Raw genomic sequence first — 25,815 nt, forward strand, 5'->3', positions numbered from 1 at the left:
AGTAGTTGAGTCATTTTAATTTTTATATTTATTTTTAAAAATTAATAATAAATAGTTAAAGTGAAAAAAATAAGAGAATGAATAATGTACTTCGTAGATAATACTTTTCTCTGCATGATTCTGTCTTTTAATTTACTCTATCTCCAGTTTAACTACTAATTATTATCATTTTTCTAAAATAAATGTAGAAAATGAAATGATTCAATTACTGCGGAACGTTGTTAGTAATAATAAACTCTCTGTTTTGTTAAATGCTTATGAGTAATCCATCATAGATATCTAGCACACCCTTATCGAAGCATGTAAACGATTATACATATGCTTCAATAATTTAACTTAGAAGAATAATTTAATAGTTTCCTGGAATCTAAATAGCATTATTGATCAAGTATATGCTCTGATAGTCTGATTGGATCCAAAACACGAGGTATTGAGATTGATAAAAGATAATAGATGCTTTTAACCCATTTTAGGATGAGTTGCTTCTGGTATTAAAGTGGGATATTCTCAGTTGAGAATAACATTTGCGATTAATAAATAAAAAGGGCATAATACTTGCAGTTATGGAACCTCAATCTAGAATCATATACTCTTTTTCAGATCAGAATTATAAGCAATTATAATCAGTTCACAAGGGTATATTACTCGGCAATTGGCATCGTGGGATAACAAATTCGAATAAATAATTGATAACCAAAGTTGGACTGAATATATTAGTGGATTTTAAGAATTATTGGAATTTGTTTTATAATTGTTAATTACAGGTTACACTGACTTTGAACAGTGTAATAAATTATAAGGATGGTTTTGATTTTCATGCAATTTATAAATTTGAAGCACCTTTAGTTGGAAACTTGGAATCACATTGCGTCAGGCTATGAAAAATTGCCAAACCGCCCAAAAATATATTGGAAAATCAAGAACTAGGAATTTACAACAAAAGTTCAAAAAGAAAAAGTGTTCAGGTTAAGATTATAGACGTCCAACTAAACTGATTCGAATCGAATGTATGAAATGAATGGCATCACACGTGTATTAAAAAATTACTCCAATCCAATCTGGTAACTTGGCAAAATTTGAACAGAACAATTGATGAAAGAAGAATATTTCTTACAAAAGTTCTATGATATAATGTTATATAGTAATTCCCCTTTGAAAACACTCACTCACTCTCCAAAAAACCGTGTTTCAACCATATTGGAAACTTCCTCAGCAGATTCCACTAAAGATAATTGTATTATTAACAAAAGTAAAAACCATATATTACTAATTCCTAATTCTCAATTAAAAATAAACATATAAGATAATACTAATTTTATTATTACAACATCCTAATGAAATTTCACCACGTGCGAAAAAACGAGCCCCGAGCCACGTAGCTATCCAAGCCAACGTGGATTGTGATTGCAGAATATATGATTATTTCACTACTGAACAGAGAACAATATACTACACTTTACAACAACCACCATTTCTTGTTTCTCCTAGCTAAATTAATAAAGTTCACACCTTTTCAAAGTGCGACAATTCGAATTAACACACGCCTTATGATCTGGCTGCTCTAGTTAGAGCCACTTCTTGATTTTTCATGACCAGAAACCAAAGCAAACTACTCCTATGCAAAAATGGACACCTTTCCTCTCAACCTTTTCAAGGCAGCTTGTTTGTCCGAGAGCTGCAGCAGCGCTTTAAGACAAGGCGATTCTCCGGGGAGATCCCACCTTGCCTTATACCTTCCAAGTGGGAAGAGCATAGGATATAATATAAACAGAATGTGCTGTCTCCATGGCCATCAATCAAGATTCCTTTTTTTCTTCTCCATATATAATGGGATCTCACCCCTCTCCACTCCTTCACTCACTACTTCAAACACCTATCTGCATTGTCCTAAAATGGTCAAGTTCTCAAAGCAGTTTGAGGGCCAGTTGGTTCCTGAATGGAAAGAAGCCTTTGTGGATTACTGCCATCTAAAGAAGGCTGTCAAGAAAATACAACTACTCGATGACCAAAGCGCAAACACCAAGAAACACGACACTTCCTTTTCAAGTCGCATCATGTCTTCTTTGAGAAACCATACTTTTCTTGACAACAAGAAGAGAGAGCCAAGGGTCATTCAAGTACTTTTTCTGTGCCTTCTTGATCTCAGAGATGATAGTCTGATTCATTTTCCGAATCTTTTTCTCTGATTCTGCACCATGTTTTAGGTTCACCGCAAGCTTGCAGCCTCGGCTAGTAACACAGACATGTACGAGACTGAGCTGCTGGAGCAGGTGGCTGACACGGATGCAGCAGGCGAGTTCTTTGCTTGTTTGGATCTCCAACTCAACAAAGTGAACCAGTTTTACAGAACAAAGGAGAAGGAGTTTCTTGAGAGGGGCGAGTCGTTGTTGAAGCAAATGGAGATTCTCATTGAGCTTAAGGCCGCTGTGAAGCAGCATCAACAGGCTAAAGGGCCTTCGGCTCAGGACTTGAAGGAGGAGGAGTCGATTTCTGGCACTATATCATGTGGTATGAAGCAGATTTTCCTCTGTTTTTGGCATGATATAGAAATGCATTTGGTCACTCATTAGTACTATATCATGATTTTGGTTACTATTATTATTCTGAAGTTTGTTCTGTTTACTAATAGATGAGGAGTCCATCAAGTATGCAGCAGCTACAGAGCCGGGGTTGGAGAATGTAACCGGAGAGTTTGACAAGGATGATATGAAATCGTCCGAATCTCCCAAGTCAGGTGAACTTGGAAGCTCAATGAGAATGAAGCAAGGGGATGGGAAGCTTAAGTCCATCTCCAACTGCGTAATCAACTGCCAAGGGAAGAAGTTGAGAATCAACATTCCTGTCACGAATCCAGCCCGTACGTTTTCAGCTATTAGTTACTTGTTGTGGGATGATTTGGTGAACCAGTCGTCGAAGAAAGGTGGTCCGGAGAGAAACAAGCTGCATATCAACAAGAAAAAGCTTCATCATGCAGAAAAGATGATTAGGGGTGCCTTCGTTGAGCTCTACAAAGGATTAGGCTACCTCAAAACTTATAGGTGTGATCTCAATTCTCTGTACATTTCCGCCTTTTTAAAACCATATAGCTTCTTATGCTCTTAGAAATTGAAATTTTTTCTTTAAATTCTTTCAGGAACTTGAACATGCTTGCTTTTGTGAAGATTTTGAAGAAATTTGACAAAGTAAGCATATATACGCAGCCAATCTTCATCGTTTTTTTAACTATTTATCGTGATGCTTATCATGACAGATGAAACTTCCACGTTGCTTTCTCAGGTGACAAACAAACAAGTTCTTCCCATTTACTTAAAAGTGGTGGAGAGCTCCTTCTTCAACAGTTCAGACAAGGTGATATACATAAATAAAAATTAGCATTTGTGTGTGTGTGTGAAATGGTCAAGAAAAGCAATAGTCTTGTAATCATAAGCATTGTGATTGGAAGATGATTAGATGTGGGGTCTGTGGCTTTTCTTCTCTAGTTTGCAATTGCCTAGATTTCTAATCATGAATCCTAGATTTTCTTGCCTCACACTAGTGAAATTTTATTTACTGTGACAGGCACTGAAATTAGCAGATGAGGTTGAGGAGACTTTTGTCAAGCATTTTGCTGAAGAGGATAAAAGAAAGGCCATGAAGTACCTTAGGCCGACTCAGCGTACAGAGTCGCATGCTGTCACCTTTTTTATTGGTGAGTTTATTGCAAAGAATCAAAGCTGCAAAAAATGGTGTCACAATAAGACAATTTTCAAGATAATGTTAAAAATGTTACATCTTTGAGCATGTGTTATTCCTAAATGATAATGAATCCAAGATTAAGATTTTCATCAGAATGTGAAACTGTCAAAACACAGTATAGGAGACTGATCTGATACATTGTTTTGTCTTTTCAACGATCAGGACTATTCGCTGGGAGCTTCGTAGCACTCTTCATAGGATATGTTATCATGGCTCATATTACGGGAATGTATAGATCTAAATCAGACACGGTGTACATGGAAACGGTCTATCCCGTGCTCAGGCAAGTGCACTCCTCGTTTCTGTAGATTCATGTCATGTTTGAGACCATTATGTCTGAGAAGCAAATTTTGGTTCCAATTTTGCAGCATATTCAGCTTATTGTTTCTACATCTCTTTCTGTTTGGATGCAACATCTTCGCGTGGAGAAAGACGCGTATAAACTACAGCTTCATCTTTGAACTCTGCCCCACAAAGGAGCTCAAGTACAGAGATGTGTTCTTGATATGCACCTCATCAATGGCGGCTGTAGTCGGAGTCTTGTTCGTCCATTTATTGCTCGTGGAAAAGGGCTACTCCTATGCTCAAGTCCAAGCCATCCCCGGCCTTCTTTTTCTGGTAGCTTTCGACAACAAATACTGGGACTGCTTTTCTTGAACAAGTACTTAAAGCATCACTTCTCCTGCAGGCTTTCATTATAGTCCTGATCTGCCCCTTCAACGTGATCTACAAGTCCAGTCGCTACCGTTTGCTTTCTGTGATAAGAAACATTGTGTTATCGCCTCTGTATAAGGTCTTGATGCTAGACTTCTTCATGGCTGATCAACTATGTAGCCAGGTAATTAATTAAGCTCACAGATCAATCTTTTAAGCTAACATAGACGAATTATTCTTGAAAGATTTTGATAGCTGATTGGTCTGTTTCTTTAATGTGGATCAGGTCCCGACACTCAGAAACATCGAGTACATAGCATGCTACTACATAACCGGGAGCTACAAAACTCAGGACTACAACTACTGCACTAGCACAACATACTACAAAGACTTGGCTTATGCAGTTTCATTTCTGCCTTATTACTGGAGAGCCCTGCAGGTATATATATATATATATAGGACATTGCATATCAGATTGAACAAATTCGATCTTTTTAAGGTTGTTACTAGCGCCTAATCGACGTGTTATCATTCCTAGTGTGCCCGGCGTTGGTTTGATGAGGGGCACAAGAGCCATCTCCTCAACCTAGGGAAGTATGTGTCTGCAATGCTGGCCGCAGGAGCCAAAGTGGCGTACGAGAAGGAGAAGACAGCCGGATGGCTCTGCCTAGTCGTGATCATGTCCAGCGCTGCAACCGTGTATCAGCTCTACTGGGACTATGTCAAGGACTGGGGCCTACTCCAGTTCAACTCCAAGAATCCGTGGCTGAGAGATGAGCTCGTGCTTCGCCATAAGTTCATCTACTATTTCTCTTTGGTCAGTACACAAATCATACATGGAATCTTTTCCTCCAAATGAAAAAAAAAGATTCTTGATAAATGGCCATGATTGAGAATATTTTGTTGATGGTGCAGGGGTTGAACCTAGTGCTCAGGCTAGCTTGGTTGCAGACAGTTTTTCACTACAACTTTGAAAAGGTTGACTATAGAGTTACCATGCTGTTTTTAGCAGCACTTGAGGTTGTAAGAAGAGGGCAGTGGAATTTTTACAGGTGATCATTTTCTTCATTCAAGATTCTGATGGTGATTCATGTTAAAGATCCTAACTTTTTTTTTTCCTTGGTTGATTGATTAGGTTGGAGAATGAGCATCTGAATAATGCAGGCCATTTTAGAGCTGTGAAGACAGTGCCACTGCCTTTTCATGAGGTGGATGATCAAGATTGAGAATTTGAGAACACCACCAAGTTGGTAGACGAATTCTGATAGATATAATTAGGCCATATAATGTACACATGCTTGCAAGTAGATCAAGCTGTAGACATTTTTTTGGTTCAGTATACAAATAAATACATACTAGTTATTGTGTTTGGATTGAATCCAGTCATATTGTACTCGAGTAATTTGGATATTTTAGCTTACCCATTTTCTCAAGTCACTTTCAATAATGTTTGTGGACATGGACATGGACATGGTAATTTATAGTACTAATGTTTATAAAATATTCAGGTCAAGACTAATAATAATATAATATACTCTTAATTTAATTTATATAAATCTTTACTCTCCGAATGATCTAACTTGAAAATATAAAATTATTGAATAGATACTGTATATTTATTTCTTTATGTAATTAACAATGATTTGATTTAGAAAAGAAAATAAGGTTTAAACTTTATCTGGGTTAGGTTTATTATGAAATCGCTTCAGCGCGTTTCATAAAAGATTAAGGTAAATCCGCAACAGCAGATCCCCAATTCTAAACATTGAAACCCAAACCCACACTCCGCCCCTTCCGCCTCCGCTTCCGCTTCCGCCCAAGCCCAAATCTCAAACCATCGCTACGCTTGTGTGACTCTTCTCCGTTTCTGTCATCGACTTCTCTTACCTACATCATCATACACGCCATCTCGGTTCGGTTTTTGAACGATTTCTTCTTCCGCGATTTCATGTTCTCTAATCGTCGGCTCCGAAGCAAAACCGCGACCCTAATCTCGATTGCTCACGGCTTTGTCTCATCGGAATCGACTTGAATTTGGTCGGTATGTGCAATAGACACCCACAGTGGAAATTCAGATGAATTGCTTTACATGTATACAATCTCCCAAAGATCCTTATGACTACATTGGCTATTTAATCCCTAGCTTCTAGCAATACTTTGTTGTGATATGATATATGCCTGCTCACTCACCTTGACCTATTTGTAACCGAGGCTAAAAGAGATGTATTTGGAAGTATTTAAATGGAGATTTATCTGAAAGAGTGTATTTTTGGGATGCTCTTTAGGGGGGAAAGCCAAAGGATGAAAATTGTTTTTCTGTCGTGGCATAGCTCATGTTTTCCCAATGTTTACAGGAAAGGTCCCATTCATCTTGCATCTACAACTTTCCGACAATTAGATAGACATTTGCAGGAAAAGGGTGATTCGTGAGTGCAATGGACCCTGGACGCTATGGTCTTCATCAAGGATGGGAAAATAACAGCGTAATTGTGGTTTCCTTTTCATCACATATATGGGATGATATACAAGAAATTAGGATCATGTGATTGTCCATTTTTCCAGTATCTCTTCCTTAAAGAGCATGAGAGAAGCCATGGGACAGTGAGGATGTGGAATCGTTTGCCTACGTTTACCATGATTATTACTTGCTGACACAACTTATTCTCTTGAATCCACAGGCTTTGGAGGGGTATGGTGCTGCTCATGATACAAATTTTCGGTGAGTCCACTGTGATGCTTTTTCTCAACCCGAGAGTGTTGATTTCATGTGGTTAAATTGAAGATTCTAAGATGTCAATTCTCTTAAATAGCTTTCAGATGATTTTTTTAGCAAAAGTGCCTAACAGGCAGTTGGCTGTTCCCCCCCTTCCCCCCTGTCCGTTCTTTATTTGTTTGGTTTCTATTTCTGAAAAAGATCCTATTTTCTTAGTAAATTTTTGCAATTACATATGGATGTTGCTTTTAGTTCTTTCCACTTCTTCTACGGGCCCTTGCCTCATATTGTTTTGGCAGGGATGATGGATCTTATGATGATAGGAGGTTTATAGATGAAAGGTTCTCTAGGGATAATGTCTACCCAAGGGGTGCCTTTCATCGAGATGTACTGGAGAGGGATAATTATCCTCCACCCCCATCATCAGTTGGGATGTGGCCTCAAACGAGGAGGAGAAGCTATGAAGAAGAGTATTCTTTGGATAGGGATATTAGAAGGCATGCAAAGCCGTATGTTGTTTATATTATGATCCCTATTTTTTGCTAGCTGATAAGTATAATGAGATTGAAACATTAATAGAATCATGTGATGAATATCACCATACTGACGGTTATTCGGATGTTCATGATTGTAATTTGATAGGCCTTCTAGGTATGGCGGCCGTGATCGGGAGGATTATGGCTATGATGATTATGACTACAGATCTCGTGCTTCCCATCAAAGCAAGGAGGACAGCCGTGACAGGGATTATGATCATGGAAGACACAGTTATGATTCTGACTACGAGAGGAGTGGTAGAAGAGATGGTAACTGGAGAAGACGTGAATCTCGGGATCGAGAATGGGACAAGAGAGGTGTGAGTCGTGAAAGGGATGAAAGCCCTTATAGAAGGCATGAGCATTCCCCTTCTCATTCTCGATCTCGTTCTCGTGATCGTGATGATTGGGCTAGGTCAAAGTCTCCTCGAGGCCGCAGTCATGGTCGAAGTTATAGGGAAGACAGCTATGAGGACAGTCGTTATGAAAGAGGTGACAGGAGAAGGGATCGTGAAGATAGGCGTCAGAATAACCATTCTGTTGTATGCTCCATTTACTGTTTTCAGCTCTTAATAGTTTCTTGTTCTACTATTCTTTTAGGTGGATTGACTAAGCAGCTCCATTTTCTTTTTTTAGGCGCCTTCTGCCACTGTTGTGGTGAAGGGTCTTTCTCAAAAGACAACCGAAGAAGATTTGTATCAGATTCTTGTAATTCCTTTATCTACCAATCCTTTGAAGTTTGCCAATATGCTATTATTGCTACACTTTTTGCAGTGAACTTCATTATGATATATGGCTCATTTATCTGTATCAGGTGGAGTGGGGACCCCTTCGTCATGTTAGAGTTATTAAAGAGCGAAACTCTGGCGTCTCTCGTGGATTTGCTTTTATTGATTTCCCTTCTGTGGTATGAAAGTAGATGTTCAATCATTATACTCTGTATCTATCAATATGTTGCATATACAATGAAGTTTAATCTTGTAAATAGGATTCAGCACAAGCAATGATGGATAAGCTTGGGCATGAAGGTCTTCTTGTTGATGGAAGGAAGCTCTTCTTTGAGTACAGGTAGACACACTTAATGTTTATTCCTGCCCCCTGACTAGGAAACCTGCCTAAACTCAGTGTATTAGCACCATTTTCAAATTTCCCATGAATAGGCATTGACGAATGTTTTATGGCATATTTTGACCTTGTTCGTATAATGTAAGAAAATTAGTGGCATATTTCTGATGATTGCACGCATTGGGATAATTTTGTTCCCATGATATACTTATAGCGCATTAAACTGATTTTTGTTGCAGAAATGGTATCACTATCACATTTTTTTTTGTCACGACCTTTGGAATGATGAACATTACACTTGACATTTGATAATTTGCATGCCTTCTATAAACACCATTAAGAACCTTAAGGAATTGATGAAACTCTGCATACTAGGATAGAATAACATGGTTTTCAACCGTTGTATGGGTAGATTTTGGAAGCTTTTGCTGAATCTTGGCCTTTGATGCAGTAGTAAGCCAACTGGTGCTAATGGAATTGTTGGGATGGACAGTGGATCTAGATCAGGCCATGGTAGCTATAGAAGTATGATGGTGCCATCTGATTGGATGTGCACAATATGTGGCTGTGTCAATTTTGCCCGAAGGACATCTTGTTTTCAGGTTTATTTATTTTCTCATTTATGCTTTTGTGCAAATTTTCCATGAGCAAGTGCCACTGGTCTAGATGCTTTACTCTATCTGGTTGAACATTTTTTCCTATATGTGACTTCCTTTCATGTTAATAACTATCTTCTGGGGGTGGGGATAAATAATAGCTAGGTAGTAGGTGCTATATCTTGTACTGGTGCTCATAAGCCCAAATTTCTCACTTCAAATTGCATCTGTATCATGTCAATGTGAAGTACTGCAAGTAGATTAGCATGTTTTTTGTTCAGAATCTGATTTTTTCCACTAACTTGTAAAACTACAGAAGTTTGTTTCTCAGTATATAGACACCAGACTCATTTATTGAATTAAACATCTTTGTACTTTTCGATCAGTGTAATGAACCAAGAACAGACGATGCTCCCCCTGCTGATATGGCATCGTCAAATTTTAATCCAGCTGGCAAGAGAGGGGAATCAGGTTTGTTATTCTTACAAAAGTCCTTCTGGTGGTATTTCTCTTTATTTTGGTGAACATTAACCTGAATATGCTTCAGGCCCAACACATGTTCTTGTTGTCCGTGGGTTGGATGAAAATGCTGATGAGGAAATGCTACGCTATGAATTTTCTAAACATGCCCCTATTAAGGTTTGAAATAAATTGTCTCTTGCTTTCTTGTGTGGTGTTGGGTTACTAGTCTGCTACTTTGTATTGACAATAAACACTTTACACTTTCAGGATTTGCGGTTAGTTAGAGACAAATTCACACATGTTTCAAGAGGATTTGCATTTATCCATTTCTATTCCGTAAGTGTCACTTTTGTGTTACCGTGGCTTGCACATTGTTGGTATGCAGTTTTGTTGTGGGTTTTCATCTACTGCTTTCATGTTTATTTTCATTGAGTTTTGTTGGTCATGTGAAAACTGATACCAGGTTGAGGATGCCACTAAAGCTCTTGAAGCAACAAACGGTACTACTTTGGAGAAGAATGGTCAGATTCTTAGAGTTGCCTATGCCAAAAGTATTGTTGGGCCTGGATCAGCTGTTTCAGGAGCTTCTCAGTCGAGCAGTCTTGCTGCAGCTGCAATTGAAGCAGCTACATTTGCTCAGCAGGTTTGATGACTAGCATTTTCCCCATAAAATATGAAAACTAGTCATATGTTGCATTCAGCATATATATAATACTGGAAGTTACATCTCATGTTTCCTTTGATAATACTCCCTCCGTTCCAAGGAAGATGACCCCTTCCTTGGGTGGCATGGGATTTTATGTAACTTTATTTTGTGTGTTAAGTAGAGAGACTAAAGTAAGAGAGAGAGAGAATAAAGTAGAGATACATGTGATTCTATTTTTAGTAAAGGGTCATTTTGGTTGGGCCAAACCAAAAAGGAAAGGGGGTCATCTTCGGTGGGACGGAGGGAGTACAAGTTTGCTCGTGCTTAGCAGTTAATGATCATCTCTTAACCTAAGTTCTCAATATTTTCCCGTTCCTTGTATATGTTGCCAGTTCCTATGTTGGTTAAGAGACACTTGGTTCCTTCATGCTGTAGGTCTATATAATTTAACCATCCAACCATTTAATATATATGAGGAAACCACGTTGTTGTATACAAGCTTGGTTGCTGCTGGGCAGATCTTGAAAATTGTATTGCTAATTAAAGCAGATTTTGAAGTATTTGTTTCCCTTTATTTAATAAATTTATCTTTTTATAAAGTCCTTAGTTGTGTAACAGTCAAGTTTTTAGGCTGTCATATCTGACAAAGAAAAAGTCATCCTAAAGAGAATAAATAGGTGTTGCGTGCCTGATGTTAGTTGTTTTCCATGGTTCATTATCTCCCCTCAGCCTTTTCTTAATCATTTGGGTATGGAAGTTCTAACTTATCTATACCTTCTTAGACTCTTAATACTTGTGTTTGGTTACACTTATTGGATTAATACAAGGAGATGGTCATGTATCTCTTTGTATATTTTAGTATGATGCTGTTGGCTGGGCACCTAAAGAATACAATCCAGAGGACAACCAATCTGGTGGAGGTCATGGGCAGAGTGGACATGTTGCAGGAGAAACAGATTCTTCAGCTCCACAATCTGGTTTTGTGTGGGACGAAGCCTCTGGTTATTACTATGATGCTACCTCTGGTTTCTACTACGATGGAACCACAGGTTTTCCAACTTTTTCCTTGCTTTCCACTTGAACTTCCTTATTTGCTGAGTTTATTGTAACCTGATAATGTCTGTATTTTGGGCCAAGGTGTGTCTGTTATTCATTTACTTGTATTTTTGGCATTCTGTGATGCAGCTTGTACTCTTTCTGTATCCCTCTGAATACACTTTATCAAGTTGCATCTAATCTACACCTTCCTGTATTGGGAAACGGCCTGTTGTTTCCATTCATTCCTGGCTCTGAATATCGTTTTCTGTTCTGTACTGGTTATCATGATTGAAATAGTGGAAGATTATCTTATTGGAAAACATGCTAACAGATAATTTGTCCGTTATTTTCATTAAGTACAGTCGAGTAGGTTCCAATTCATTATTTTCTTGTGACATTTATGCTGTTCAACTACTTTGCACGGACATGGACTGTGATGGGGTTGTCAGTTTATGCTATTGGCAGTATTCATTCCCTACCTTCATGTTTGTTAACATCTGCCATTATGTGATTGTAATGTCCCACATTTGTGATGTGCCAGATATAGAAGTCATTATAGTTGTTTGCTCTTCCTGTGGAAACATATCCTTTCTCGTCTGTTATATACTTGTCTTTGTTGTATATATTTTCTTAGACATGTATGGTCACCAGACCTTCCCAATCAGTGTGTCTAATTATCTATATGAAAATACTTAGTATATAGGTCAATCATAGGTTGATGTTATGGATGTTCGAAAAATGTGGGACCTCTTAGATCCTTTCTCTTGAAAAGGCTGAAGAAGATGGCTAATATAATTTGCTCTGCAGGTCTATATTATGATGGGAATAATGGTCTCTGGTATTCTTATGATCAACAAACTCAGCAGTATATTCCTTGTAATGATCAGAATGGCAAGACATCTGAAAAACAAATTGATGCTTCTAAGACATCGGATGCTTCTAATAATCGAAAAGTCATCATTTCTGCACCAGCTGCTACCATAACTTCAAATGAGAAAGCTGCTTCATTACCAGATGCTGTCCAGGCTGCAGCTGCTGCTGCGCTAGCAGCTGAGAAGAAAGAAAAGGAGAAACTTAAAGAGATCAGACTTGCTTCCAAAAGTAGCATAATGGCTAACAAGAAGAAGATGAATAATGTCTTAACCATGTGGAAGCAAAGAAGTAATGAAGGACAAGCACCACGAGTGGCTCTCGAGGACAATCAGCCGTCCGCATCAGTTGAAGAGAGATCTAACCCAGCATCATCTATGAAGAGCAAATTAATAAATGGACTGGTAGCAAAAGAGAATGTTATAGCTTCTGCAGGATTGATGAGTGCCTCAACTCAATCTGCTGGCATGGAATCCCAGAACAGGACAAAGCCCATCAGCGCCAGTTCTAGTGGAACCTTAAAAGGAGTGATTAGGAGTTCTGGGATGGGTGTTGTGAAATATGATTCTGTTTATATGGGACCAGAAGGTACAACGGCTTCATCATTTGGTGCATCTTCTGCAGGATCTTCTTCATTGACACATACCGAACATTCCACACCGGCTACACCATATAGAACAGGCGCATCTGCATTAGGCGGATATGCACCATCTTCTGCTACAGGAAGTGGTAAAAGAAGGTTTTCTGAGATGCCCACCACTTCTGTTACAAACAAAGAACAGTCTCAATCAACTTATCGAGATCGTGCAGCTGAAAGAAGAAGCTTGTACGGTTCATCATCGGCTTTTGGGGACGATGACATGAATGCTGGAATTGTAGACTCAAGTAAGCTTTATTGAGTTATATATTATTTTTATCTCAATCTTCTCTTAAAGATGCAACAAATTTTATATGTATCTTCTTGTGGTTTGTATTATTCTGGGATTTGACAGAATTAAGGTGTATGATATGCAATAGTTGCAATAAGCTTGGCCTTAGTCTCAAGCTTTGACTATACTGCAATTGTGTCTATTGTCTATTAATATTGAGAAGAATAATTCCAATGGCCAAATTGCTAGTTTTTTCCTCCACGGACCCTGTATTGACTTGTGAGAAAATTTATGTTCTTGTTATCGTGGACTTCAAGACCGAGATCCAGCATATAGACGAGGTGGTTTGGACTCTATGCCTTTCCCTCCTGGTGTTGGTGGTGGACGAAGTAGTGGAGATGCGAATATCCAGAGTTATGAGGTGATTACAGCAGACAAAGCCATTGATGAGAGCAATGTGGGGAACCGGATGCTCCGCAACATGGGCTGGCATGAAGGCTCGGTATCATCTCTGAACCCTTAAATCTAATTTTGTTCTCTAAATTGAATTAGTAATGATACCCGTACCTTGCTTCCCTCAATAGATTTCACCTCCTTAATCTGATAACACTAGATGTCCCGCTTGACCATAGCCTTATTTCTAGTTTGGAGCTTCAACCAGTGTATAGGCGCGGGCGCATAGTGGCCAGCAACAATATCTATCTGTATCTTAGATCTGACTTGTTTGGCGATGCTTTTGGTTGGTGTTTGTGTTGGTTTCTCGTCCAGGGGCTGGGGAGAGATGGGAGTGGCATGGTAGAGCCCGTACAGGCTCAGGCCACAGAAACGAGAGCGGGACTAGGGATCCATCAACCGAAGAAAGTGGATCCGAGCCTGGAGGTTCAGGCAGGAGATAGCTACAAAGCTGTTATTCAGAAGAAGGCGATTGCTCGTTTTCGAGAAATGTCATGATGTGAGTGAGAGGATAGGGAAGCGCAAGCAATGGTGTAGAAGATGTACAGATTGGAGTAGTGTTACTTTGAGTTGTAGGTGATGTTGCTGTGCTCTTAGGTTCAGAGTTACTCATTGTAGCATATATACATATCCAGTGATATTATATCATTGTCTCTGCTTGTTCCATTTCGGAACCATCGGTTGCCCCATTTTCTTCAAATTAAGTTTGTTGTATACATCAAATTATTTACTCCCTTCCATTTCCATCTCATCATATTTTATAAACCATTCCATCTCATCATTTCTTAATAAACTATTCCCATCTTGTTTCTCATTTCATGTTATCTTCATTCTTTCTTAATATAAACCATATTGTATACTCCCTGCACCACGTTTGCTTCTAATATAAGCTCTAATTTAACAAATTTAATTATTTAATTTTGTCATAATATGAAGTCACTTTTCAAATTGCGCCAACTCCTTTCACTCCTATTTTCTTATACTCCCTTCGTCCCGCACTACTCGCACTTATTTCCTTTTTGGGCGTCCCAAGTTACTTGCACTCTTTCCATTTTTAGTTAAAAATTTCACCTACAGCCGTCATTTTTGACTTTCCTATACACTCATTCCTTAATCTCCGAGCCGAAAAGGAAATGAGCGAGTAGTCCGGGACGGAGGGAGTATTATAAAAGTTAGATTTATATAACATCAAGTTTCTTACAAAACTTTTTTTTTTTTTTTCATTTCTTAAAATCTAAAAAAAGTGGACATTTAATAAACGACGGACAAAGTGTTTAAAACTAAAATTTGGCGAAGTTCCACAAATTTAGAGGTTAATTAGCTTTTTGAAACCTACTACTCCATATAGTAGTATTTATGCGTCTGTGACCGACTAGTATTCCACGTAGGATTCACTCCCCGATTTTTTTTAGCAATTTCTGTTTATGAATTTCGGTAACTTTTTTCTGCTTAATTTTCTTTCCTTTTTTTTTTCTATCCTTCAATTTATTCCTTATCTAAAGTATATATCCGGCAACTCTATTCACGTTACAGAAATATGTAATGTGTCCTCCATTCTCTCTTGTGAGTTCACTGTATCTTACTATGGAATTTGATTGCTTGCATTCCAATTGAAATTTCAAATTTACAAATTGAGTTTAATTCCCCTATTTGATACTACTAGAAAGTAGCATTGAATTTTTCATGCATAGAAATTTCTAGAATTCCTCTCATATTCCTGCACCTCTGCTGCTCCCAAATTCAATGATCTTAAAAGTACTTATCCCAAATCCGGAGCTGAGAAGATTGAGCTTACCAACGAGCAAGACGAGGAAATTATCAAGTCTGAAGTGGAGGGGAAGATCCTCTTGAAGATGGTAACTGAGAGGGATAAGGGATAAAAGGTTAGGCATGATGAATTGCAGAGAACAAAGTTTATGATTCTCTTATTTCTGTATTTCTGTGTGTTTTACATTGTATACAATGATCTCTTTTTATAGGAGAGAAATATAAGTATATTTGGAAACATATCAATCTATTCTAGGTATAATCACTAATTGATATTCTCCTAAAATAGATTTATTTTTTTCCTTGATTCTTTCCTTGAATTGTGTCTTCTAGGGTTTGACACTCCCCCTCAAGTTGAGCCGCGGCATCTCCGATGCTCAACTTGTCAAGAACTTCTTTGAACACTTTAGAATTCACAGCTTTGGTTAAGATGTCTGTCAACTGATCCTTTGACCTCACAAATGGAAATTCTATGACTCATTTTTCTAGGTTCTCCTTAATGAAATGTTGATCTACTTCCACATGCTTAGTCCTGTCATGTTGCACTGGATTTTCTGAAATACTGATCGCCGCCTTGTTGTCGCAGAATAACTGACTCTTCTGTGTTGGAGGAAATCCTATCTCCGTAAGTAACCTCCGCAACCACATAATCTCCGTTAAACCACTCTTGATTCATCGGAACTCTGCTTCCGCACTAGATAAGACAACGACCTTTTGTTTCTTGCTTCTCCAAGTGACCAGGTTTCCCCCTACGAACGTGAAGTATCCTCCCGTAGATTTCCTGTCAACTGGATTGCTTGCCCAATCAGCGTCAGTGTATCCATGAACCTCCAGATCTCCTCCTTTTTCTAGGAGTACTCCGTATCCTCCAGTCCCCTTCAGATATCTTACAATCTTCAAGGCAGCCTCCATATGGTCTTCTTGCGGTTTGTGTATAAACTGACTGACTATACCAACTGCATAGGTAATATCTGGTCGAGTATGTGAGAGATAGATCAACTTTCCCACCAATCGTTGATACTTCTCCCAGTCTGCTAGCTTTGCTCCTTCTTCTATCTTCAATCCATGGTTGGGTACCATAGGAATATCTGAGGGCTTGCAATCTAGTAAACCAGTCTCTGCTAGTAAATCCAGTACGTACTTCTTCTGTCTCAGGAAGATTCCCTTCTTCGATCTCAAGACTTCGATTCCAAGGAAATATTTCAGTGCCCCCAACTCTTTCATCTCGAACTCCTTAGATAGATTCTCCTTCAGATTCTTGATTTCCTCTTCATCGTCTCCTGTGATATTCATGTCGTCCACATAGATGATCAGACATGTCACCTTGCCGTCCTTCTTCTTAATGAACAATGTGTGGTCAGAGTGGCTTTGTTCATACTCATGCTTGAACATTGCCTGGCAGAATCTCCCAAACCATATCCGGGGAGACTGTTTTAGTCCATACAAGGTTTTCCTCAATCTGCACACCTGTCCGTCTCTGAATTCTCCAAGAAAACCTGGAAGGGCTTCCATGTAGACTTCCTTATTTTCTTCCAACTCTCCATGTAAAAAGGCGTTAGTGACATCCAGCTGATGTAAAGGCCAATCTCTGGATGTAGCTATAGACAACAGTGTTCTAACTGTATTTAGCTTGGCTACCAGAGAGAATGTCTCTGCATAATCCACTCCATAGACCTGAGTGTATCCCTTAGCCACCAGTCGTGCTTTATACCTCTCGATTAAACCATCTGCTCGTCTTTTGATTGTGAAGACCCATCGACATCCTACTGGCTTCTTTCCCTTTGGTAGAGTACACTTCTCCCATGTTCCATTCTTTATTAAGGCATCTATCTCTTTCTTCATTGCCTCCCTCCAATGTTTGTGTTTCATCGCCTCCTCAAAGGATTGATGAATCTCATCCTCATAGAGGGCAGCTTCAAAAGCTCTAGCCATTTCTGTGAGATGTCCCTGCACAAGATTAGTTACAGAATATTGGGACTTTCGTCCTTTCCAGTCTGGAGAGTATCGCCGAGGAGGAACGTCTCTCGTACTCCTTAGCGGTAACTCATAACCCATGTCTGCTTGTTCCTCAATTTCCTCATTCTCCCTGTCACTATTAGTTTCGTCCACAGGGGTAATATTTCCAGAGTTATGACTATTTACCTCAGGATCCCTGACCGGGGTAGATAGCGAGGTGTCGCCGAACTCCTCGTCCTGCACATTGGAACTTGACTGCCCGGCGTTACCGCTAACTGTCTCTGGTGGACCTACGTTTAGAACAGGTTGACTTGGACTCGTCAAGTTTCCCTCCCCCTGACTGTTGTGATTCTCTTCCTGGTTTGGTGTATGCTCGGGTATTGGTGTAGCTGTAGGTTCGGATACGGGTGTAGGTGTAGGTTCGGGTATTGGTGTCGGTAGCCAGCCTAGTGAGTCATTTTCCGAAATTTCTGGTCGACTCTCCCCCTGACCGCTAGGTTAGCTATAGAAGTATTCTCCCTCAACAAAGTCGCAGTTCATGGTGGTATACATGGTTCTTGTTTTAGGATCATAGCATTTGTAGCCCTTTTGATTCCGGCCATACCCTAGGAAACACATTTAACAGCACAAGGGGAAAATTTAGACCGCTCGTGTTTGGGAATGTGGACAAAGACGGAGCACCCAAATATCCTAGGTTCTAGACGAAGAGATGATGGGATAGTGGCTTGGGCAGATAGGATGTCCAAAGGTGTTTTGAAGTCCAGGATTTTGGTAGGGAGACGGTTTAGAAGGTAGACAGCAGTGGCTACGGCTTCTGGCCAAAAAGATTTTGGGATTCGGGATTCGATTAGGAAGGCTCGTGTGACTTCTAGAATATATCGATTTTTCCTTTCTGCTACCCCATTCTGTTCAGGAGTATGTGGACAGGTGGTTTGGTGGACTAATCCCTTTCCAGTGAAGAAAGACTGCATTTTAGAATTGACAAACTCCCCCCATTATCGGATCGAAGGATTTGGATATTGTATTTGTATTGAGTTTGGACTAAGGTATAGAATTGGGTGAACTTGTCAAAAACTTCAGATTTTGTTTTTAAGAAATAAACCCAAGTCATGCGTGTATAATCATCAACAAACAACAAAAAATAGCGAAAGCCCGATCCCCCAGTAACAGGTGCAGGACCCCACACATCCGAATGAATTAATGAAAAGGGAGTTTTCACTCTAGTATTATTTATCTTAAACGAATGTCTATGGCTTTTGGCCAAAAAACATGTTTCACAATTAAAGGCAAAAGAAGAATTCAACTTAGGAAAAAGCAGACGGAAATATCCTATAGATGGGTGCCCTAACCGGCGATGCCAAAGCCAAGCCTGCTTATCGGTCAGTCTGTGAGACAACAACGCAGTACTCTGATGGGCCACCTCATCCACATAGTACAGTCCGTGTCGTTCAGTGCCACGCCCAACTATCGTCCCCATTTGGGTATCCTGCAGTAAACAGAAACGAGGCTGCATTAGTAACTTGCAGTTCAATTCTTTAGTCGCATGACTAACTGACAATAATTTGTGAGATAGTGACGGAACAAATAAGCAATTCGAGAGTCGAAGGTTTGGGAGATAGTGATGGTTCCCGCCCCCTGAACAGGTGCCAGATCTCCACTCGCAGTTTGAACATGGGTTTTATTTGACTTGGAAATACTTTCAAAATCAGACATATCAAAAGACATTGTGTCAGTTGCACCACAATCAAAAATCTAATTTTTATTCATTTCTCCTATTTCTGAGGTAGATGACATGGCCAAGGCTTCAAAGGAATTTTGGCATTTTATTTAGGGATGTATCACAAGATTTTCACAAGGTTTAGGGGCTGGAATGTGTTTATGAGGAATTTTGGGGAGTTTAGAGGAGTTATTTTTGAAGTGGGGTACGGGGTGCAATATGTGAGGAGTTTTGGGGCTGGAAACAATAGGTCTATGGGGATGGGGAAAAAACGTGATTTGGCAGAACTTGGAGGGTTCAAATGAGAGAACCCCCCTTTACCTTCACTCCAAACCCTAGACGGTTCCGCCGTGTTTGCTTCTCCTCCAATCTGCACTCTCGCCGCCGTGATAGTGGCCACGGCCTTCTCCTCCCCGCGTCCGCCATAATTTCCGGTGGTGGTTGGAGTACCGAAGCAACCTGCCGCGTGCTCGGCGTAGGCGGCTTGGCCTCCGACCGCCGCTGGTGCTGATGCCGATGCCCTCGGTCCGCCGCGATTCGCCGCCCTCTGGAGCTTGGATTTCTTCATTTCATCCCACCATTCGGGATACCCATGAATGAGGAAGCAAGTATCTTTTGTATGCCTCTTTCCTCCGCAATGGCTACAAAACAATTTGCTTTTATCTTCGTCGCCTTTGCGGTGATTGGCTGGATACCGGGACGGCGCCGGTGGTGGCGATGGAGGCTGACTGGCCCTGTTGCGGTCGAATACGATCAGTCCCGCTCCAATTCCGGAGCCTGGTTGTTCGGTAGGTTTCAATATTCGCGCATTGTCGGCATTGCGCCTCACCATCGCGTATGCCTCTCGAGGAGTCGGTAATGGCTCTTTGTTGATGATCTCCTTCTTGACTGATTCATACCGTTCATCGAGTGTGGTAAGAAACTGATACACCCTTATCCTTTGGGTCATTTGATTGTCTTTCTCGATTGACGGAGGATGGTCGATCGTGCTTGGATCTCGGGCGTCTATGGATATCCACAGATCCTGTAATTTTTACCACAATGCTTCCAAGGTCATTCCTCCTTGTTTGATCGTCATACATTGTCTGTGTAGGTCGTACACCTGAAACGGATCTCTCCCGCTGCCATAAGTGATTGCCAGGCCCTCCCAAAGGTCCTTGGCGGTCGCGTATTGAGAAACTTCATTTACAAGGTCGGATTCGATGTTGTTGATAATCCAATTGAAGGTGCAGTGATCTCTCTGCTGCCACCTCGGGTAATTTGGGTCGGTTATCGGCGGTTCGGGGTCTGAAACTCCTATTATATGAGAGGTCTGCCCTTTACCGCCAATAGCCCTCTTCATCAGGTTGGCCCATAGGGGGTAGTTGTTCCCGTTGAGCTTTGTTTTGATGGTTACTTCCCCCAGCGATTTTGGCTGGGTTGAGGGGTTTTTCGAGCTCTGACCTGATGAAAATTCCTTAAATTTCAGGAATTCGGCAAATTGTGCCGCGAAATCTGGTGGAAAATTGGTTTGGTTTGAAGTGTTTGTGTTATGTGGATCTGTGTTTGAACTCTCGGTGGTTTCTGACATTTTGTTTGCTCACAGGGTTAAGGACAGACGGTCGGGAAAGGTAGCCTTGGGACGGTGATGAACTCTCTCTGAGTCCCCACCTTAATAACCTGCTCTGATATCATCTTGAAGATAGTAACCGAGAGGGATAAGGGATAAAAGGCTAGGCATGGTGAATTGCAGAGAACAAAGTTTATGATTCTCTTATTTCTGTATTTCTGTGTGTTTTACATTGTATACAATGATCTCTTTTTATAGGAGAGAAATACAAGTATATTTGGAAACATATCAATCTATTCTAGGTATAATCACTAATTGATATTCTCCTAAAATAGATTTATTTTTTTCTTTGATTCTTTCATTGAATTGTGTCTTCTAGGGTTTGACAGATCCCCTCGTGTTCCCTGTAATCGAAGCTGGACGACTGAAACCGTGAGGCTTTGCAACGCATCACCGGAGGGTTTATGCAGGTGAAATACCATGGGTATGAGTGGGTGGCTAGTGAGAGTGATAAGAAATATTAATGCTATGTGTAAAAGTTCACTGTGAGAAAGAAAAAAAGAAGTGATATTCGACGATTTAGAACTAAGTCAGAATTGATTGGAGAAAATAAACTAAATTATTTTTAAAATATAGAAGGAAAAAGGTGGATGGCGTGTCATGTCGCCTACAAGCCCAGCAGAACAAAACTCGTAGTACAAAATGTTCATATTTTTAACTTCACTAAATGCCCATTTTTGTCCTTAACATATTGCGATTTTATGATTTTGGTCTAAAACAATATCTTTTGAATTATTCAATCACTCACCAATAAAAACGGATTACATTTGGTCCAAATTTGACGGAACTGTTAAAATTTAACGGTCAACGAATCTTAATTCGATTTTGACCGGATTAAGTGAATTTTTATTCTTTTCAAAAAAATTATAATTTTATTTGAAATTATTTTTAACAAAATGGAACAATTGAACAACACCCCCAAATTGAAACACATGCCCAGATCCCTCGGCCTCAAAGAAAATCACAACACAAAATTAAACAGAAAATTTGAGCTCCCTCTCCTTCAGGTATCGTCAACCTCTCTCAAACAAGATCCCCAATTCACCGCTGCAGGATCGCCTTCGTGACTGCACCAGTTGACTGATTTAAGCGGCAATCGTCGCCGGTCAGGGCCGTCCTCCGCGTCTGCGGCTCCGCGCAATGACGAAAACGCGACGCTGCTGCTGGGCGCTCGACGCTGTCGCCGCAGCAACCCCGATTCCACCCCGAAGACACTGTCGACGCTGGGCCGATTCTTGATTCATTTATATCCTATTCTTAATTCGGATTGCTTCGATTTATTCGATTAGTAGGTTGATTACAGATTATGATATATGGTGGTGTATGCAGTATTAACTCGGATTTGGGTGGATGAAGTATACCTTCAATGACGGATGGTAAGTAAATTGGTTTAACAAAAAGAATGGTGGCTTCTGCACGTAAACAAATTGGTTTAACAAATTGAACGAGGAATTGTGAAGAAAGAGGCATCGGTTCATTTGTTTTAATTTTGTTAAATCATTTTATGTTTTAATTTATTTTTGTAATAAATATTATTAACTTAAAATTTTTAATTTTTTAGTTTTGGATTAATTAAATATTAGACATTAATAAAACATAATTATTAACTTAATCCGGTCAAAATCGAATTAAGATTTGTTGATTGTTAAATTTTAACAATTCCGTCAAATTCGGACCAAATGTGACCCGTTTTTATTTGTGAGGGACCAAATAATTCAAAAGATAATGTTTTGGACCAAAATCATAAAATCGCAATATGTCAAAATGGGCCTTTAGTCTTTTAACTTCTTACCTGAATATGTTGAAATAAATACATATTTTTATTAGCAAATATTTATGCTCAATATTGATCTTGCTATCACTCACTCAATTATGAAATTAATAATTTAACTTGTTTTAAGTGGAACAATAAAATCAAAACTCAGTGGAAATACGAACGAGGTTGTGTTCATCTTCTTCTTCTTCTGTTGAAAATGGACGCCGTTTGCTCTTTGCCCTTCGTGGCTAAAGCCCCTAAATTTTCTCTTCCCTGTTCCCAATTATTCAGACCTAATTTTGGTGCCAAATATGGAGATTTTACATTTCCAAGATCATCATCTGTCGCCGTTCGCGGTAGGAGGTATGCAGAATTGCTCTACACTAATCTGTTTTTACTTTCTCATCAGGCTTCTACTTTCACTTGCTTTTTGTTCAATCCAAAATGGTCGAGCTTTTTGTGAAACAATAGCTTCTTATTTAGTAATGGCATTGAAATGCTTCGGTTTTAATCTGGCAGCTGTCTTGATTTAAAGATTAATTTAAGGAGGTCGATGATTTCTTACCGAAGAAATAAGAGGACGGAGCAATGTTTTAGAGTGCCAATCATATCATGTTCGATTGTAGATGGAAATGGAGAATACAATGAAATGGAGCCGTCCCCTTCAATGGAATGCCAACAGGTATTGTTTCCATTTTATGTTGGGTTTTTGCTTGTCTCTAGGAAAAATTAAAAAAAATAAATCATGCTATTCATAATTGCTTGCTAACTTCTGTATTCTTCCTGGCTACTTAATTAGGAGTCGGACTGTCATTACGTATATTAACACTTATTTAAGGCATCTCTCATGATTAGCACATGTAACTATCTTATACAGATATGGGGCACTTATTGTGTAATAAGCTCAAAGACAGCTTAATTCAGTCGAAACACATGTTAGTTAGCCTATACTAGTTTTACATGTATCAAAGTAGTTTTTGAAAACTGTCTTGATGAAGTGTCTGGATTAAGCTGAGCTCCTTTTGGTCTTGCTCACAGGAGGGTGTTATCGACTTGAAGCTCCCTAGAAGACGTCTGTTAGTAACTTTTACATGTGATGCCTGTGGAGTGCGGTCACAGAGGTTAATCAATAGACTAGCTTATGAACGTGGGCTTGTTTATGTGCAGGTATTTATGGATTAGTTATATCAGTATACTTTTTCTCAGTAAAAAGTATCCCCAGTACTTGTACATATGATAGTTAGGAACTGGTCTCCACCACGGTCATTTCGGCTAATGCCTGTATCTTCAACTAGTTTCCCATATGAGCAGAAAACCGTACCTTTTCCATCTAGCAAAATACTAGAGATATTTTAATTATATTAGTAAACATTCAAAAACATATGATGCTCTACAGTTAATAGAAACAGCTTATTGTTGGCTAAGGGCTTCTCTGCTCACAGAAACAATTGAGTAAATGAGAATGAAAAGTGAAGAGGGGATGCTCATCTTATTCAACCATATTCTGATAAACCAATGAACTGAAAAGAAGATATTCTATATAAGTTCAAGCCAGCAGACTGTGTACTCTAGAATGCTCTCTGACACAATCAAATATTTTCAAGATTGTTACTGTGTCAAGATGTTCCTCCAAGTCTTAGGTCATTCTGTTTCTACCAGATGCTTAAAACATTCTAAATCCAAAAAAGGTTTTGTTACCTTTTTCTTTTACATGTTATTATTATTATTATTATTAATGCTGTAATTTTTTTCTGGCCATGTGTAGATTGATTATTTTATTACAGTGTTCAGGATGTTCTCAGTACCACAAGCTGGTCGACAATCTTGGGCTTGTGATCGAGTATAACTTGGAGGAGGAAATTGATTTAGATGCAAAGACGGATCAAGTCTAGAACGAGCTTTTCATTTGTCAGCATTTCAATTTTTGTAGGATATGAATCTGCTGTGATATCATGAAAAATATATCAAATTTAAAATTTATAGAATGATAGTAAAACATTTTGGAGATAATGAATGAATATCATATAGATAAAACTGCTCTGATCCTCTTCTGTATGCCAATACCCCTTTCTCCATTGCCAAAATGGTCCCACAGTATAAATTAGAATAAGAAACCGCTGACAGCCAACAAGGTAGTCAAGGCCGATCCGATGGTCACCAGCATTCTTGTTCTTCCATGCTGATCAAGTGTGATGGCGCCATTCTGTAATTGAACGATGAACAGTCAGAAGCTATATAGTGATAAGACATTTGATCAGGCAGAACTGGTACGAATTCAGTTTAATTACCAAATTTAAGGTTGGTGAGGGTGCTGGTGCTGTGTCTTCTGTGTCTTCTGTGTCTTGGGAGGTTGGTGGTGCCGGAGGGCTTTTGACAACAATCGGTGCTGGTGCTGGTGCATGGTGATGCCTGTGTTTGTGCTTTTGTTTCTTGTGCTTGGCGGGTGCTGGTGCAGGTGAGGGGACCTCCACTGGTGCAGAGACTGGTGGTTGTAAAGCCGGTGCTGGTGTTGGTGACGCCACAGGTGGGGACACCGGTGCCGGTACTACTGGTGCTGGTGCAGGTGCTTTTACAGCAGGAGCCGGTGCTGGCTGCTGCGTTGGTGTGGGGGATGCTTGTGGTGGAGGTACAGCTGGTGGTAATGCCGGTGGGAGGGCTGGACTTGCCACGGGTGGGCTTATTGGAGGTTGTGGTGGTGGAGTGGTTGGGGCGGCTGATGGTGTGGCTACAGCTGGTGGTGATGCTGCAGCGGCTGGTGTAGCCGTCGCTGATGGGGTATTAGAAGGTGAAGCTGCAGGCGCTTGCGCATTTGCAATGACCAATAAAATGCAGAAGGTAGAAACCCAAGCCCAAAGAAATGTTGCCATTTTGGAGAGGAATGTATGGTGTGGACTGAGAGATAGTTGCAGTTGCACATACATTTATATCTCACGTTTTGGAAGAAGGAAGAGTTTGGTGATATGTCATTTTGATTTTGATGAGTGCAAAAAAGAAAGGAAAAAAAAAGTCTAAAGATTGAAAAATAAAATGAAATAGAAATTGTGATTTTGATTAATTACATTGCCATCTGCTGTCATGAGAAGGTTACACCTAATTGGCTTCAAAATTATGCCTCGTGATTGAAATTATTGTTATGTTTCTTCAGCACATTGTGCTATTGGTCATATGTTGCTATCAACAATCATCTAATTTGTGTATCAGAATTCAAAATCATTCCCCAACGGCCACTGATCATATTATAGTATTACACATTGATCATGCTTTCGGTTATTTTACAATATTTTTTAATCATTCACAAATTAAAGCAACTTTGGAAATTGCTTTGGAGTGAAGGCAAATGCATTTATGATTTCAATACAGGCAAGGTAAATTA

At 39.6% G+C, this 25,815-nt stretch overlaps 4 protein-coding genes across 9 annotated transcripts; 3 read left to right on the forward strand and 1 right to left on the reverse strand.

Annotated features, from left to right (window-relative positions):
• Positions 1-1,876: 1,876 nt before the first annotated feature.
• Positions 1,877-5,782, forward strand: LOC121770680 (phosphate transporter PHO1 homolog 1-like). The gene is made up of 13 exons (XM_042167446.1): positions 1,877-2,117; positions 2,205-2,508; positions 2,630-3,038; positions 3,134-3,182; positions 3,277-3,348; positions 3,559-3,688; positions 3,898-4,018; positions 4,104-4,353; positions 4,424-4,573; positions 4,676-4,828; positions 4,928-5,206; positions 5,305-5,441; positions 5,525-5,782. The coding sequence occupies exons 1-13, from the start codon at positions 1,893-1,895 to the stop codon at positions 5,613-5,615; spliced, it is 2,370 nt and encodes a 789-aa protein (XP_042023380.1). The 5' UTR covers positions 1,877-1,892; the 3' UTR covers positions 5,616-5,782.
• Positions 5,783-6,113: 331 nt separating this feature from the next.
• Positions 6,114-14,311, forward strand: LOC121772230 (SUPPRESSOR OF ABI3-5-like). Of its 6 annotated transcripts, none has more exons than XM_042169240.1 (17): positions 6,114-6,430; positions 6,744-6,872; positions 7,068-7,108; positions 7,402-7,611; positions 7,745-8,180; positions 8,275-8,346; positions 8,453-8,545; positions 8,627-8,706; positions 9,155-9,305; positions 9,686-9,770; positions 9,847-9,938; positions 10,029-10,097; positions 10,225-10,404; positions 11,267-11,456; positions 12,253-13,200; positions 13,502-13,686; positions 13,953-14,311. In XM_042169240.1, exons 2-17 carry the CDS (start codon positions 6,825-6,827, stop codon positions 14,133-14,135), a joined length of 3,063 nt encoding a protein of 1,020 aa, XP_042025174.1. In that variant the 5' UTR covers positions 6,114-6,430; positions 6,744-6,824; the 3' UTR covers positions 14,136-14,311. The 6 variants fall into 6 exon arrangements, with proteins under 6 accessions (XP_042025174.1, XP_042025175.1, XP_042025176.1 ...); XM_042169241.1 differs by having other exon boundaries at positions 9,158-9,305; XM_042169242.1 differs by having other exon boundaries at positions 7,402-7,599.
• A 7,768-nt stretch (positions 14,312-22,079) lies between these two features.
• LOC121771060 lies at positions 22,080-24,476 on the forward strand. Its single transcript, XM_042167853.1, has 4 exons — positions 22,080-22,805; positions 22,962-23,124; positions 23,481-23,609; positions 24,227-24,476. The coding sequence occupies exons 1-4, from the start codon at positions 22,660-22,662 to the stop codon at positions 24,332-24,334; spliced, it is 546 nt and encodes a 181-aa protein (XP_042023787.1). The 5' UTR covers positions 22,080-22,659; the 3' UTR covers positions 24,335-24,476.
• Positions 24,391-25,346, reverse strand: LOC121771058 (lysine-rich arabinogalactan protein 19-like). Its single transcript, XM_042167852.1, has 2 exons — positions 24,731-25,346; positions 24,391-24,645 (listed from the first exon to the last, which is right to left on the reverse strand). Exons 1-2 carry the CDS (start codon positions 25,307-25,309, stop codon positions 24,544-24,546), a joined length of 681 nt encoding a protein of 226 aa, XP_042023786.1. The 5' UTR covers positions 25,310-25,346; the 3' UTR covers positions 24,391-24,543.
• Positions 25,347-25,815: the final 469 nt, after the last annotated feature.

The sequence above is a fragment of the Salvia splendens genome, chromosome 16 (genome assembly GCF_004379255.2).
Source record: "Salvia splendens isolate huo1 chromosome 16, SspV2, whole genome shotgun sequence".
NCBI classification, from domain to species: Eukaryota; Viridiplantae; Streptophyta; class Magnoliopsida; order Lamiales; family Lamiaceae; genus Salvia; species Salvia splendens.